This window comes from Oreochromis aureus, linkage group 14, assembly GCF_013358895.1.
Source record: "Oreochromis aureus strain Israel breed Guangdong linkage group 14, ZZ_aureus, whole genome shotgun sequence".
NCBI lineage: Eukaryota > Metazoa > Chordata > Actinopteri > Cichliformes > Cichlidae > Oreochromis > Oreochromis aureus.
The window spans coordinates 35,840,618-35,854,649 of NC_052955.1; the positions used below are offsets into that span (position 1 = coordinate 35,840,618).

The window sequence follows — 14,032 nt, forward strand, 5'->3', positions numbered from 1 at the left end:
ACGGCGCTCTGCTCCGGTCAGGTAGCCCAGGGGTAGGAATAAGGTAGCCCAGGGGTAGGAATAAGATACAGGATAAATGGGAACCAAACCCTTATTTGGTGGTGAAGCAGAACCACCCCGACATTCCTGTGTTCACAATCAAACCAGAGAGAGGTGGCTCAGTGAAGGTCGTACATAGAGATCAGCTCAAGTTGTGCGCTTTTCAAGCGCCGATGCGGCGGTTAAGGCATGTCGATAGGTTACCAGCAGAAGTGGAGTCTGATGTTTGTGTTCCGCCACCCCCGTGTGTGTCAAATCCGAACGCTCACATTGCCCCAGGGGTCGACAATGTTGGTAATTGTGTTCCCCAGGGGTCGGAGCCAGATTTAGTGGGGGAAGCGCAAGCAGCTATGACTCCAAGTGAACGGGAGGAGAGTGATGGGGCCTCAGTGACGAAATGCAGGAAGAGCGAGGTGAAGTTTTGCAGTCTGAGTGTCCATTGAGGCGAACCAGAGGGGTACCCCCTGCAAAGTATAGGGATTATGTTATGAGATGAAGTAATGGGCCATTGCTATGTTCATTTGCTATGTAATGTAATTCATATGTGAATGTCACTGAATGTTTTTGGACAAATGACTTGATATATGTTATTCTGTGTTTTGTTACAATGATGCACTGCTGGAGACGTCGCTGGTATGGCAGGGGGGAAATGTAAGGGCACATGCATGTAGATGGTCGTAGCTGCCATATAGTGCCTCAAGTGGCCTGTCTGGGTAAGGTGAGAGAAAAAATTATATAGCGGTCAGAGAGAAGCCGTGCGCGCGCTCGGGTGTGTATGTGTGGAGCCGAGGAGAGGAGAAGTAGCTGTCTCCCGCGTATTGTCATGGCCAGTCACATTAAGAAAACCTCACGGTTCGACTGAGCCCAAAAGGAGTTTCCGTGAGGTCAGTGAAGCAGAAGTTGCAACTGCAGCAAGCTTAGATGGAGTTTCACTCCGTGTGCGAAGCTTGGCTTGTGTAGCCGCGAGCCGCAACTAGTGTTGCTGCAGGCCACCGTCGAGGTGGATAGCGTGGGGACAGGGAGTTGCAGCGAGAGCTAACTCCAGCTGCGCTTTTCTTTAAGACCCTCCACCGTTTCCAGTTGGATTAGGCTGGGTTTGGCCGTTAAGTGAACGTTCGGAGCGAGGGAGTATAGTTAGCCGTCTCGCTGGGAGCTGACGAGCCAATGGGAGGACTTTAGCCACGACACTTAATGTTGCCCGTTGCTAGCCTGAGGTTGGATGCATTCTACGGACCCGACGTCGAGGACAAAGTGGATCATCAAGGAATAGGTTACCCTGCCATCTAGACGACGTCCTGGTTGTTCATCCTCCTGGTTACGATGTATGTGAAAGTGTCGCCTTTTTGGAGCCCAGTGCTTTTCCCACGCACTGTCGCTGAGAGACAAAGGTACGGTTTCTATTTTCCTTGCTTTTGTGAACCTGAGACTGGATTGCTCACTCCGGCTGCTGTAACTTTGGTCAGCTTAACGGACTGGGACCCTGCGGTCAGCTCCTGTTCACTACAGTTACACCTTCAAAAAAAGACTATATGGTTGCATAGTCAAAGGACATTTTGTTGGGACTGACTCGTAGGAACTGGGACTATTACCCTGTGAACATTGTAAATTGTGTTATGTTTGTGATACAGTGTTAATCATTCTAGAGAAGAGAATTTCTTTGTTTAATTTCATTATTTTATTTGTTTTGTGATTTTTGGATCCCCGTCTGTGGCTAGTGTAAACCAAGGGTTTTACAACAGTGGGGTCACAATTGCCTGTTTCATTCGTTGAACCTGATTTCTTTTTATTTCTTTTGCTTTTTTGTTTCTTGCCATCCATGATTTTCAGGGCCCATCGTAACTGATGGATGGTAAAGTTCAAAGGGCCACCTGATTAAATTAAAGTTTAACACTGCTTAGAAGAGACCGTTTCGTGTTTTTGTCTAACCCAAGTTGCCTTGGAGTAGGGGCACCCTAGCTATCTGGTTGGGGTACAGAAAATCAGAGGGAAGGTAGACTAGGCTGTGTTTATGTCTGATAGTATAGTATACTCCAGGCAGGCATCGTTTCTCAAGATTGAATCCTGGAGCCCCTCTTCTGTGCCGGCTTCCGCCAGACAGGTGACAACATTCCTACAGTAGTATGTATCGGGGTCAATTGTACTGGGGGGGTCACGGACACAGATCCCAGCACCCCTCGGTTGTTCAGGGCAACTTTTATACTCCTACACCCCTACATAGCGGGGGGCTGGTAGCCCCTTACATATGCTACAAAAAAAAATGAAAAATAAATATTTGTAAAATTCTGCATAAATATTTATTTTACTTGGTTAATGTGTGTGGCGGGGCGTGGTCTGCAGTGCCGCTGCATGGGAGTTGGACACACCTGAGCAGCACCCGCAATCACGCCTCGCCGCCTTAAAGTCTGTGCTCTCTCTGCTGTTCTGTTGTCGGGCTGTGAGCTGAAAAGCTACAGCCGGCTGTATGCGTACAGCAACCACGTGTGAAAAGTGGTCAATAAAGAGATGCTGAAAAGCATGCTCATGGAAACATCGTCGGGTCTGCGGTGGTATGTTTACAATGGAACTTCTGCTCCTGAACCTCTGCGCACAGCGTCTGCAAATCGGGGCTGTACGAAGTCACTTTCATCTTTACGCAGGACTAAGCTGTCATCTGTGAGGCGTGAGCGGTGTTTGTTTTTAACATAGTTCACGGTGGAGAATAGCTGCTGACATAATGTGGATCCGAAGATCCATAATTGGCCTACCTGGGGTTGAAAGTCTCAATAAATGCACAGCATTTCGGTAAACAGGTGTTCGCGAGTGACGTTCATTTTGAGCGATGGAAAATAATAAAATATAATTTTATTTTTATATTTCAATATCACAATAATCTTCCAATTTAGAGCTACAAGTTAAAAAAGAACTAAACACAAATAAAATACACTTCAGCTAAATACTTGTATTTATTTATTTTATTTTTTATTAATTCATTTTCACAAACCACGCGGAGCTGCAGTATAAGGACTAAAGAGCCGCATGTTGAGGACCCCTGGTTTAGAGTCAGTGATCGGGTGAATGTGGCATGTTGTATACAGCGCTTTGAGTACTCCGGGAGAGTAGAAAAGCGCTATATAAGAATCAGTCCATTGTTGAGTTAGTGAGTGCTTCAAGTCCAAAATATTCAGAAAATTAAAAAAAATTCTAATTCCAACAGATTTTATTTAACCATGTGCTGCCAAGATAGTGCAAAAATGTTTCATAATATAAACTCCATAAGCTATTAAGTTAGTGGTTGTCATTCCCATTGATTCCTATTATTCAACAGGTTTTCAGCAGTAGAATCGCTACAGATACAGTTTTTTTTTTTCCACTTTACACGTTTCATTTTATACTTTTTCTTACACTTTTTTTTTTTTTTTGGCCTGTCCCGTTTGGTTCTTTTGCCATCAGAATTATTGTCTAAAAGCGAAGAAAGATGCCCAACGGATTTACTTTACCAAATGGACCATCCCAGCCTTGCCGTAATGGTCTATTTGATTCACCTTTTATTGTTTGTTTGTTTTGGAGGTTTTTTTCACTTGCTAGATACGGGACAGACTTGAATGAGGAAAAGAAAAGGGAGAAAGAAAGAGGGGGAAAAAACAGCAGAGAAGAGGGACGGGGATAAAGGGCAAAAAACAAAAACCAACAAAATAAGCAGACAAAAAATACATATATCAATCACCTGGATCACCTGTTGAGAAAGAAAAAAGAAAACAAGCAGAAGAAAACGAGAGCAATAGAATAAACAACATCACGATGATATATGGGAATATAACAGTAAATACTAAATATTAAACATTATTGTGCAGCACGTAAGATCGACAGCGCACAGTGTGCTTTGAGGTAGGAGCCAAAAAGGGTGTAGTTTGCGTGTGTGAGCACCCGTGTGTACACCTGTGAGCATGAACGCGCTTGTTTTTAAAAGGTTCCTTCATGTAATGATCTGGTAGAGGGTGTGGGGAGCCACAGCCCCGTCTTCCAGGGCATGAAGCAGGTATGGAGGAGATCAAAACTCCAGATATCCAGAGGTCCCCAGAACACAAGAGACCAAGGAAGACCAACAGAGGGGCAGCCGCACCACTATCCCAGAAAGAGCTGAGGAGTGTCCCAGATGAGGGGTCACTCAGCAGCCGCGGAGCAGAAGCCAGGGGGGTTGCAGTGACGTGCCCGTGAGCTCCGCCGGCAGCCAGCTGTGCCAGAGTGACCAAGCCCCAGGCCGAGAGGCCGAGGGCACCCCATCCCCGAAGTGGCCCCAGCGAGCCCCAGGCTCCAGGCCCCGATAAGCAGCCATCAAGGAGTGAGCCGGTGTGTACCTGGACGCCCATCCCTGGACACAAAGAACCACCAACGCACCGATGTCTGAGGGCGTCTGCCACTGGCAGGGGAAGTGGTCAGGGGAGATAGGCCTCCATACCTTGGAGGGCCTGAGATGTGCCCAGAGAGGTGGCGTCTGATACCCAACCTGACATATAGACACAGACATACAGGCACACACAGATACAAACATCCATTCCCACCCTCATGCTCTCATATGCAATTACTCAACACTCACCCAATGTGGAGACAGACATAGAGAGACACTGTACACACAATCACACTCCCCAAGCGTACTCTAAGAACCGTGTCTAGGTACCCTTGCCCCCGGAGGGGGAAACTGCACCCAGACCCAGGTGGTGTTACCCTTTTCCCTGCGGTGGGGAGAAGCAGACCACCCCGACTCCGCAGCAGCAGGGAGGCCCCACATTCCAGACCCCAGTCGGACGGCCAACTTACACTTTTCTTGTAAATAACAAACACGAGTTATCTTCAGTGTTTTTAATCAAAACTATTCTGTAATTCCATAAAATAACAATGAATGAATAACTAACAAAACATTCTCATTTCTTTATCGGAGCATGGATTTGATTCTTTGTTTGGAAAAAAAAAAACACTTGAAGATCATGAAGGTGTTCAAACTGGTTCAGAAAACCTTTCTCTGCAGCACTTATAGTGGTCAAAAACACCACAAGGCACCTTTAAAATATGATTGCTGCATTATCAACATTGAGTGGTTGCTCCAGCTGTTCTTTACCACCCCTGATTCCAACTGATAAAATGGTTTTTCGTTAAGACCTCTCTAAAAAGCAGTTCAGACCAAGCAACAGTCCTTCAAGAGTAAAAAAATAAGAAAAAAGCTGCAGTTTCACTAATGGCCAATTAAGGTTCCCTAAAAAAAGCGAATCAATCCCCATACATTTCCATGTTACAATACATTAAAAAGCATGTTTACAGACTGGTATAGGAAAGTCTCCTCTATGGATAGTTTCGACCTTTCCTTCTCTTAATGTCATGTAATATGTGATATTTTTCTATAACTCATCTATTTGGACACAAGTATGGTTTAAGTTAGGGATTTTATATTTGTAATATAATTGTCCGACAAATAATATAACCTGCTGTGTAGTTTGGCATGTTCAAAAAGTTTGTAAAAATACTGGAATTTCACTCGCCAGAACTGAAGCCCCCACTTAGCAGACACTTAATTTATTGAATGTTGCTTGCTAACCAAATTAGCTAGCTAATATCTACATTCCACCCCCTTCATCAAATATTGTCACTTATTGCTCCTAAAAGACAGCCTGGTATCATCCAAAATCACAAGGCTTAGCCTTCAAAGTGGGGAATCCAGAAACTACTGGGTGAGATCACTGTGGCTATATCCATCTTTTACATACAGTCTGTTGGTTGCACCAACCAACCTTAAGCCTGATAATAAGGCTTAAGGTCTCTCTTAGTGATGATGAGTCACATGAATAAATATGTGACTATAGCCATTGCCTAGCAGCAGTGCTGTCCTGCTAATTTGTTGCTCCTGGGGTAAAAGAAAAGGCATTTAGATTAACATTATAATAAGAAGAAAACAGGAAAATGAACAGGATTTTCTCAGGATTCTAATAAACACAAGAACACACTGATAGCCAAGCGAACCCAGTTAATAACAAATAGGAGGAAATGGTTGATTAGGGGAAATTAATAATAGTTCTGACTCAGGCAGCCTTTATTCGGAAAGCAATATCATCAAAAGTGGAAAGATCAGGCAAAGAAAGATTTTGATTGGGGAAAAAAATCATCAAACATAAGAGGACCTCATGTCAGTATACAGCATTGAATAGTTGTGTTGTAGTGGAAAGTGGTGGTGACCAGCTGCTTGCCCAACTCCAATTGCAATCATGCTGATTTTTTTCCAGTAAAAAGCAATCAGATTTGGCCTAATCAAATAAATACCTCCTAATTATAACCTCAGTGGCTCATTGCTGTATACAGTATGTCCAGCAGTTTGCTTCCATCCTTACTGTGTGAAGGTCTGCATGTTGCAAACGCATGCAGTGTTGCCTTTAGTGTTACAAGCTGTTGAGACACGACCAGGATTTCGACCTAAGGGCTGCACTTCACTAGGCGTAAGATTTATGACTGAACATAGTGGAAGAAGGATAAAGCCTAGCTGGCACAGCAGGCATATCTATTAGGGCGGACTTGGATTGTATGGACATGGTTTACTCTTGGCCAAAGAAACCACATTTTATTTCAAAACAATCAGACTTTCAGAGTCCATGAAATTAAACCTAAATCAGTGCAACACAAAAACAATCAGTTTCACAGAAACCCAAATACACCTAAAAACTAAAGTCAAGCATTTCAGCATTTCTAAAATAAAAAAAAGATGGCGGGGGGGACTGTTCTCACTGGTGGCTGTGATGCTCTGCTCAGGCCATCAGCGCTGCTCAGTATGGCTTCTTCTGCTCGTGACAGGCACAAAAACACACGTCATTGAAAACAAAGGTAATTAAATATCATCAAATATCATAAATATGCATCAAATGCATTTTTTAAATAATATCACCTTACCTCCACTGCCCTTTTCCTTGCTGTGGAGAAAATAAATTAGAATTACTCTTTAGGACATCAACACCTCATGTAACTCTACAAACAGCTAACACATGTAAGCTGTATTTGTCTCCAGGAGACGCTGGTGTGTTTGCGGCCTGTTTGTATCACTCACCTGAGTGCAGGTAGCGCAGCATTACAAACAGGATGACCAACAGTACGATCGCAAACAAGCCAAGAGCAATGTTAAACATCCAGCTCCGTGGCTCTGAAACAGATAACACACATGAGCCTCTGCTGCTCCCTACTGGTAGTTTACAGTATTACACAGACATCTCTCACCTTCCACATTCAGAATGAAGCTCTTTTTGATGGGCACTTTCAGGGAGTGATGAGAGACACTGCAAGTAAACTGTCTGCCAGACTGCCTGAGCGAAGCCTTGAGGTAGAAGAAAGCTGACAGTGAGTAGGTCCTGTCCTGGTTATGTTTGTGGCTGGACAGCAGGATGTTATCCAGCACCTTGGGCAGAGGAGCACCGACCCTCTGGCCTGACGCTGCCGGGTCCTGCTCATACCAAACTATCTCCACGTCCAGGGGGTAGTAGCTGTTTGCCTCACAGACAACTTTCTGCTCCTGGCCGTCCAGCAGTGAGAAGGTGGGTCCCACATTGAGGGAGACACGAGGAGGCTCTTAGGAAGGATGGAAAATGTAAAATAACTGATAAATGATGGAAACATTGAAAAAAAAAAAAAAAAAAATCACATGTGAATTTCATTAACCATCATGGAGGGATGGATGGATGGATGGATAATTGTTATTAATCTATGTCTCTCTTCCACAGCATGTCTTCTATCCCGTCTTCCTTCTCTCACCCCAACCGGTCGCAGCAGATGGCCGCCCCTCGCTGAGCCTGGTTCTGCTAGAGGATTCTTCCTGTTAAAAGGGAGTTTTTCCTTCCCACTGTCGCCAAAGTGCTTGCTCATAGGGGGCCATATGATTGTTGGGTTTTTCTGTACTGTACAGGATCTACTGTGCAATATAAAGCGCCTTGAGGTGACTCTTGTTGTGATTTGGCGCTATATAAATAAGATTGAATTGAATTGAATAAAACATTGTATGTCTTGCTTCCTTCTAACATGAGGAATGGTGACTCATGGCTTGATTTTTATATATATTTAAAAAAGAAAACAGCCCTACTTTACAAAACATCTGGGTTGGGTTATATCAGTGTCACCAAAACCTTTTTATGTTACATTCAGTTTAATCAGATGGATGAAATTTGTGGCCGCCTCCTTGAAAAAGCACACGGGAACAGCACTGAAACTTACCGGGAAAATACCACATTCACAATTTCTCATGTTCAGCTATGTTTGATGGTTTGTTGTCACGGCCCTATCCCGAGCCTCCACCCCAAGAGGAGGGAGACGAGGAACCATCATGGAAGGACAGGCCCCTGCACGGTATGTACCACCGGCAGATAGAGGAGGTGGCTGATATCCAGAAATCCTACCAGTGGCTGGACAAAGCTGGACTGAAAGACAGCACAGAGGCACTAATCATGGCAGCACAAGAACAAGCTCTTAGTACAAGATCCATAGAGGCTGGGGTCTATCACACCAGGCAAGACCCCAGGTGCAGGCTGTGTAAAGATGCCCCAGAGACAATCCAGCAGATAACAGCAGGGTGCAAGATGCTAGCAGGCAAGGCATACATGGAACGCCATAACCAAGTGGTCGGCGTAGTGTACAGGAACATCTGTGCCGAGTATAACCTGCAAGTCCCGTGGTCAAAATGGGAGACGCCCCCAAGGATGGTGGAGAATGACCGAGCTAAGATCCTGTGGGACTTCCAGATACAGACGGACAAAATGGTGGTGGCTAACCAAATACCAAGGGCTCAGAGAAGAGCTCGAGAAGATGTGGAGGGTGAAGGTGACGGTGGTCCCAGTGGTAATCGGAGCACTAGGTGCAGTGACTCCCAAGCTAGGTGAGTGGCTCCAGCAGATCCTGGGAACAACATCGGAGATCTCTGTCCAGAAGAGCGCAGTCCTTGGAACAGCTAAGATACTGCGCAGGACTCTCAAGCTCCCAGGCCTCTGGTAGAGGACCCGAGCTTGAAGGATTGACTGCCCACAGGGGCGAGCTGGGTGGGTTTTTTTTTTTTTTTTTTCCCCCCCCATATATGAATAAAATGTATCAAATTGAAATGAATCAAATGAATGTTTATATTTCACACTGTGTTTCAGTGAATCTTTCAAACTTCAGAAATAACAATTCTCAATCTGGAAAATTTAATCCAGTGCAACATTCACACTTTTTAGAGAAATCTGATTTTGCTGAAATAGACTTCACATGTAAACTTTTCTGTGCTGAACTTCTGTGACATCCAATTCAAGCATGGTTTTTAAAATCCTGTCCCAATTGCTGTCTCAAATCAGCTGCCCTCACAGGAAGCCACTGCTTTAATTTCAAGCTAACAATATAACAAATGAATGAGAACAGTGTGTAACTCAGTTGGCGTTAGAGAAGAATAACTCAGTGATTATATGTAGTAGTAGACAAGAGGTGTGGTCTCTGTGAAGGAGAAATGCAGGATAAACTAGGGGAACTTTGACCGAGCCACAGTGTATAAAACAAGTGGAGTTTCCCTCACTTCCCTTTATTCAGTCACGCACTCAACAGTAACCCCCACTGCTACTGTGACTGATAGTCCTCACAGCAGTACTCTAACATTACAGCCACCCCTGGGTCTGCTGCAACCCTAAGTTTTGTTTCCATCCACTTGCTTCCACTTATCCTTTTCAGGGTCACGAGGGGTGCTGGAGGCTATCCCAGCTGTCATAGGGCTGTCATAAGGAAATGTGTTTGTGTTCCCTGATGATCATTTGACATGGAGACATTTGAAATATCTGAATAGTCATAAAAGTTGACAGTAATACACAATTACATCGTGAGCCACATACAGCCCACTTTGATCTTAAGCGAGCTGGACCAGTTAAATTACCATTTCTATCATTGTGAGTGAATGAGTTTAACTAACCCCTGAGAAGTCTCAGTGTAAGTGTAATTTCAACAATACATCTCTGTTGTTCTACATGAGACATACTGCCGTGAGACATGCTGCTGTAGTACACTACATTAATCTGTTAGCGCAACTCTTTTGGCTTAAATTATAAGAAAAAAAATGTGTAACATTACAGAAAACTCTGGTAGCTCCTAACCTGTAGTGTCCTATAATTATAAGGCAGAAAGTTAAATTTCCTATTTTTATTATTTATTTTACTTTGGAAGCATTGGTTTTTTGTTTTTTTAAAAGCTGACATTTCTAGAACAGAAAGTAAAAATACAGAAACTTTTCTGTCATTTAATTGTTTATTTGCTACTTTATTGCTGTAGCATGAATGGCTGTGGAGGAGTTCTCTATCAGCAGGACAACTCTAAACTTTATAAAAATACAGTTTAACTTTATTTGAAAAACTCGTGCTCTTCTTCACATTTACAGTGGGCTGATTAGAGTCTTTGCCTAGCTCATTCTGGCCCCTGGACCTTATGTCAAGCAACGCTAGGCAATGTTTGGATGAAGTTGGGACCTAGAAGGGCAGGTAAAATGCTGCCTGAGCATGAAGCACTGAAAGGAGCAGGTGTGTCAGCTGTGAAGAGCATGGAATGAAAATAGATGAAATCTCAGCTGAAGCTCATTAAAAGTTCTCAGGGTCCACTGTCCATTCAAATGGCCATTATCACTAACTAAAGGGAACCCATTAAACTAATTTCCAGCCCCATTTGTTTCATTCTTGCTCTACAGTAGAGCAGCTTTACATGATGCACAGTTCAAAATAATCTTGATTTAACTTCTACTGGGTCTTGAAATTGCTCTTCAGCGCTAACTCCTCCCGCTTTACACCACCAACTTTACACCAACTTTCTTCTGATTGGTTGGACCTTATGAACAAAAAATTAAAACAGTGGATGGATTAGACTTCTCTCCTTACAACCACATTAGGGATATCCACTCTCACTGACTTCATACAGATCTAAGAGTAGAAAAACTGTTTAAAGTCTGGATATGGATACTTGTTATTATCATAATCTGGAAATCTGACCATGTTTAATATGGAATAGTATCAGTATGACAGAAAAACAAAAAAAACCCAGAATCAGGCCCCTTTATAATCCATTTTTCAGTTTAACTAATGTAACAGGCAGAATTAGTATTAGTACTTTGTGTCATCTGATTTCCTCACCTTCGATGTGCAGATTTATGTCCACACTGCCAAACAGTGGATTCACTGACACTGAACAAATGTAGGTCCCTTCACTGCTCATCTTAGACAGGGGGAGGGTGTAGGTGGCATCGCCAGTCGCCAGAGCCTTCACCCCAACGCCGCTCCCCTGGGTGTGCCGGGTGCGGCTGGTGTAGCTGAAGAGTTTATTCCTCTCTCCCCGGTGCTGCCAGTGCCACTCCACAGTGATGTTGCCGCCCTTGTGGTCAACGTCAAACTGGCAGTGGAGCTTCTGCTGGGACATCAGGCCTGCTTTCACTGAAGGAGTCTTTGTTTTGATGGCCATGGCGACTGTGGAAACAGATCTGGTGACTGTCTGCACAAATTTCTCAAAACAAGTGTCCCATCATATCCCATAACTACACATGCATCATTGTTACGACCCGGCTCAAAGGCCGCAACATAAAAAAAAGAGATGAACACCAGATTGTGGGTGAGAAGAGGTTTTTCTTAAAATGGCATAGCAGGTTCGCTAAAATGGCTGGTGCCACCAATGCAAAGACAAGTGAGCTCCCCAGAAAGCTTGCCTCAGGTATGCCTTTATCCACCCCTGGCTAGGTGTGGCCAATTAGCACCAGCTGAACATATTAAGATGATTAGGGGCTGCAGAGGGACGTAACACCTCCTCCCTCAAAAGGGTTCCTCTAGGACCCCTAAATTTATTAAAAGCCCCTCTGAAGCCTTCAGGTCCTTGACCCACAAACCTGAAATAAAAGTAAAAGCTAACAGAAGCACAGTGTTCACACTATAGTTGGCATCTGTAAGCATGGATGCCACTGCATGAGGGTTTGAAGTTGCCACACTGAACACACACAAAAAGTAACATGTGACCAACACAAAGGAGCACAACAGTCACCAACCCAAAATGATTATTCAGCCTGCTACAACACAAAATGAGAGCAGCCATGAATAATCACACACACAAGTGATCTGTGGTCTCCACCACACAAACAGTCACATACAAGTGGCCCTATACCACAACAAGTTACTTTAATCCAGAAAGTTCAGTAAAGCAAACACACAAGTGACCAACCACAAATGGAGAGCTATGGCCACACAATGATCACATCAAGGGTGGGTCAGCACCCCTCAGTGTTATTGCCATCACCTGGCCAACAACACTCACAAGTGATCCAACAAAACAGCCATATTCCCTACAACACTAAAGGTCACAGCACAAAACACTCACCTCATGAGGATCTCATTAGCATCCATCAACACTGACATATGCACACACAGTACACATGATGCCAACTTAAAAACAACCTACCTGCCAAGTTTGGTGCCACTAATTAACTGTGAGCAACTCCCATCCTAAAAGGCTAAAAACAAAACTTGACCTGTCTAGTCTTCAGTGGTGTACCGGGCTCGAGGCAACTTTAAACGCAAACTCAAGGGTAGGCAGCAGACCAGGGTACAGTCTCCCACCAAACCCTGAAGCGCACCCCACCCAGGATAACCACCAAACACAACAAATTAAAACAACAAAGCAAAACAACAAACAAGTGCTCCGATGGAAGGGCAGCATAGCCACCCAGCTGAAACACACTTACTAAAGGGATGTTGCTCAATCACAGTGAACACCATCACTCACCCACTTAAAAGTCAAACAAACTGATATTCAGACTCCACTAAAATATCCGAATGATCCCGGACGAGCCCCCACTTATGTTACGACCCGGCTCAAAGGCCGCAACATAAAAAAAAGAGATGAACACCAGATTGTGGGTGAGAAGAGGTTTTTCTTAAAATGGCATAGCAGGTTCGCTAAAATGGCTGGTGCCACCAATGCAAAGACAAGTGAGCTCCCCAGAAAGCTTGCCTCAGGTATGCCTTTATCCACCCCTGGCTAGGTGTGGCCAATTAGCACCAGCTGAACACATTAAGATGATTAGGGGCTGCAGAGGGACGTAACAATCATCAACAATAAGTATCTCATATGATAGATATATTTTTCTGATTCTGAAATCCTCATATGTTGAGTTTACCTGTGGTGGTGAGAACCTCTCTGTCAGGTATGGGGGGCCATTTGCGGTAGTCCTGCTCTCCTGGAGGAGGCTGGTCAGAGGGGTGCCTGAGGAAACCGGCGACTGTAAAGAGGCCCCTGCTGTGTCTGAGGGTGCAGAGGAACCAGTGGTTGTACTCTTGGGCGCCCATGGCAGGCCAGCGGACATAAATGCCCTCTGTGCTGTATCTGCGTAGCTCACACTCCAGCTGCTCTTCCTCCATCCCCTCCACATACCGCCTCAGGTCCAACTTTGATCCTAGAACAGGACACATGCAGTCAAATCAAATGTCTTTCAGCCTTCTCCTCATGCAGCCTGCAGTAACTCACCAGTGATTAAGAAAGTGATGGCGTTTTGGTTAACAGGAGCATCTCCTTTCTGACCAAATTGCAGCATAGCCTCTCTGTGGATGAGTCGAGTCTCAGTGTGTCCCTCATTATTAGTAAACACATGTTCGTCAGTGAACTGACAGGGCAGCCACTGGTTCTGGATACTCCACACACCTAAATCACACAGACATATGCACAAAATCAAACAGTGAAGCCGTCATTAAGCGTATGATTTTATTCATGCAGTCGAGTGTAGCGTCCACACTAGCTCTAAAAACGCGGTAACAAAGCCTTGCACAATAACTCACCTGCACTTAGATACAAGTAAATAAGGATCTTTAAGATTAAATCCATTATTCTTCATTGGTGACCCCGCGAAAATCCCCTTTAGCTCGGTTGCCACTCGAAGTTTCTCCGGATACTTTCACTTTCATTTTCAAGGAAAAAAAACTGGCTTTGCAGACGCTCCGATCACGTGACAAGCATCACA

The 14,032-nt window shown here is 44.4% G+C and overlaps 1 protein-coding gene across 1 annotated transcript; it reads right to left on the minus strand.

The window, feature by feature from the left end:
• Nucleotides 1-4,860: 4,860 nt before the first annotated feature.
• Nucleotides 4,861-14,032, minus strand: dhrs13b.2 (dehydrogenase/reductase (SDR family) member 13b.2). The gene is made up of 8 exons (XM_031731719.2): nt 13,851-14,032; nt 13,543-13,716; nt 13,196-13,471; nt 11,169-11,498; nt 7,267-7,614; nt 7,100-7,192; nt 6,946-6,965; nt 4,861-6,836 (listed from the first exon to the last, which is right to left on the minus strand). The coding sequence occupies exons 1-8, from the start codon at nt 13,894-13,896 to the stop codon at nt 6,822-6,824; spliced, it is 1,302 nt and encodes a 433-aa protein (XP_031587579.1). The 5' UTR covers nt 13,897-14,032; the 3' UTR covers nt 4,861-6,821.

What these genes read in the sequence shown, in the direction of transcription:
- dhrs13b.2 (XM_031731719.2), bottom strand. Translation starts at nt 13,896, where the DNA reads ATGGATTTAATCTTAAAGATCCTTATTTACTTGTATCTAAGTGCAG. An exon ending in AGAGGTTCTCACCACCACAG is followed by an intron (nt 11,499 to 13,195) that starts GTAAACTCAACA and finishes CTGTTTCCACAG; the next exon opens with TCGCCATGGCCATCAAAACA. An exon ending in GCTGCGCTACCTGCACTCAG is followed by an intron (nt 6,966 to 7,099) that starts GTGAGTGATACA and finishes TTTTCTCCACAG; the next exon opens with CAAGGAAAAGGGCAGTGGAG.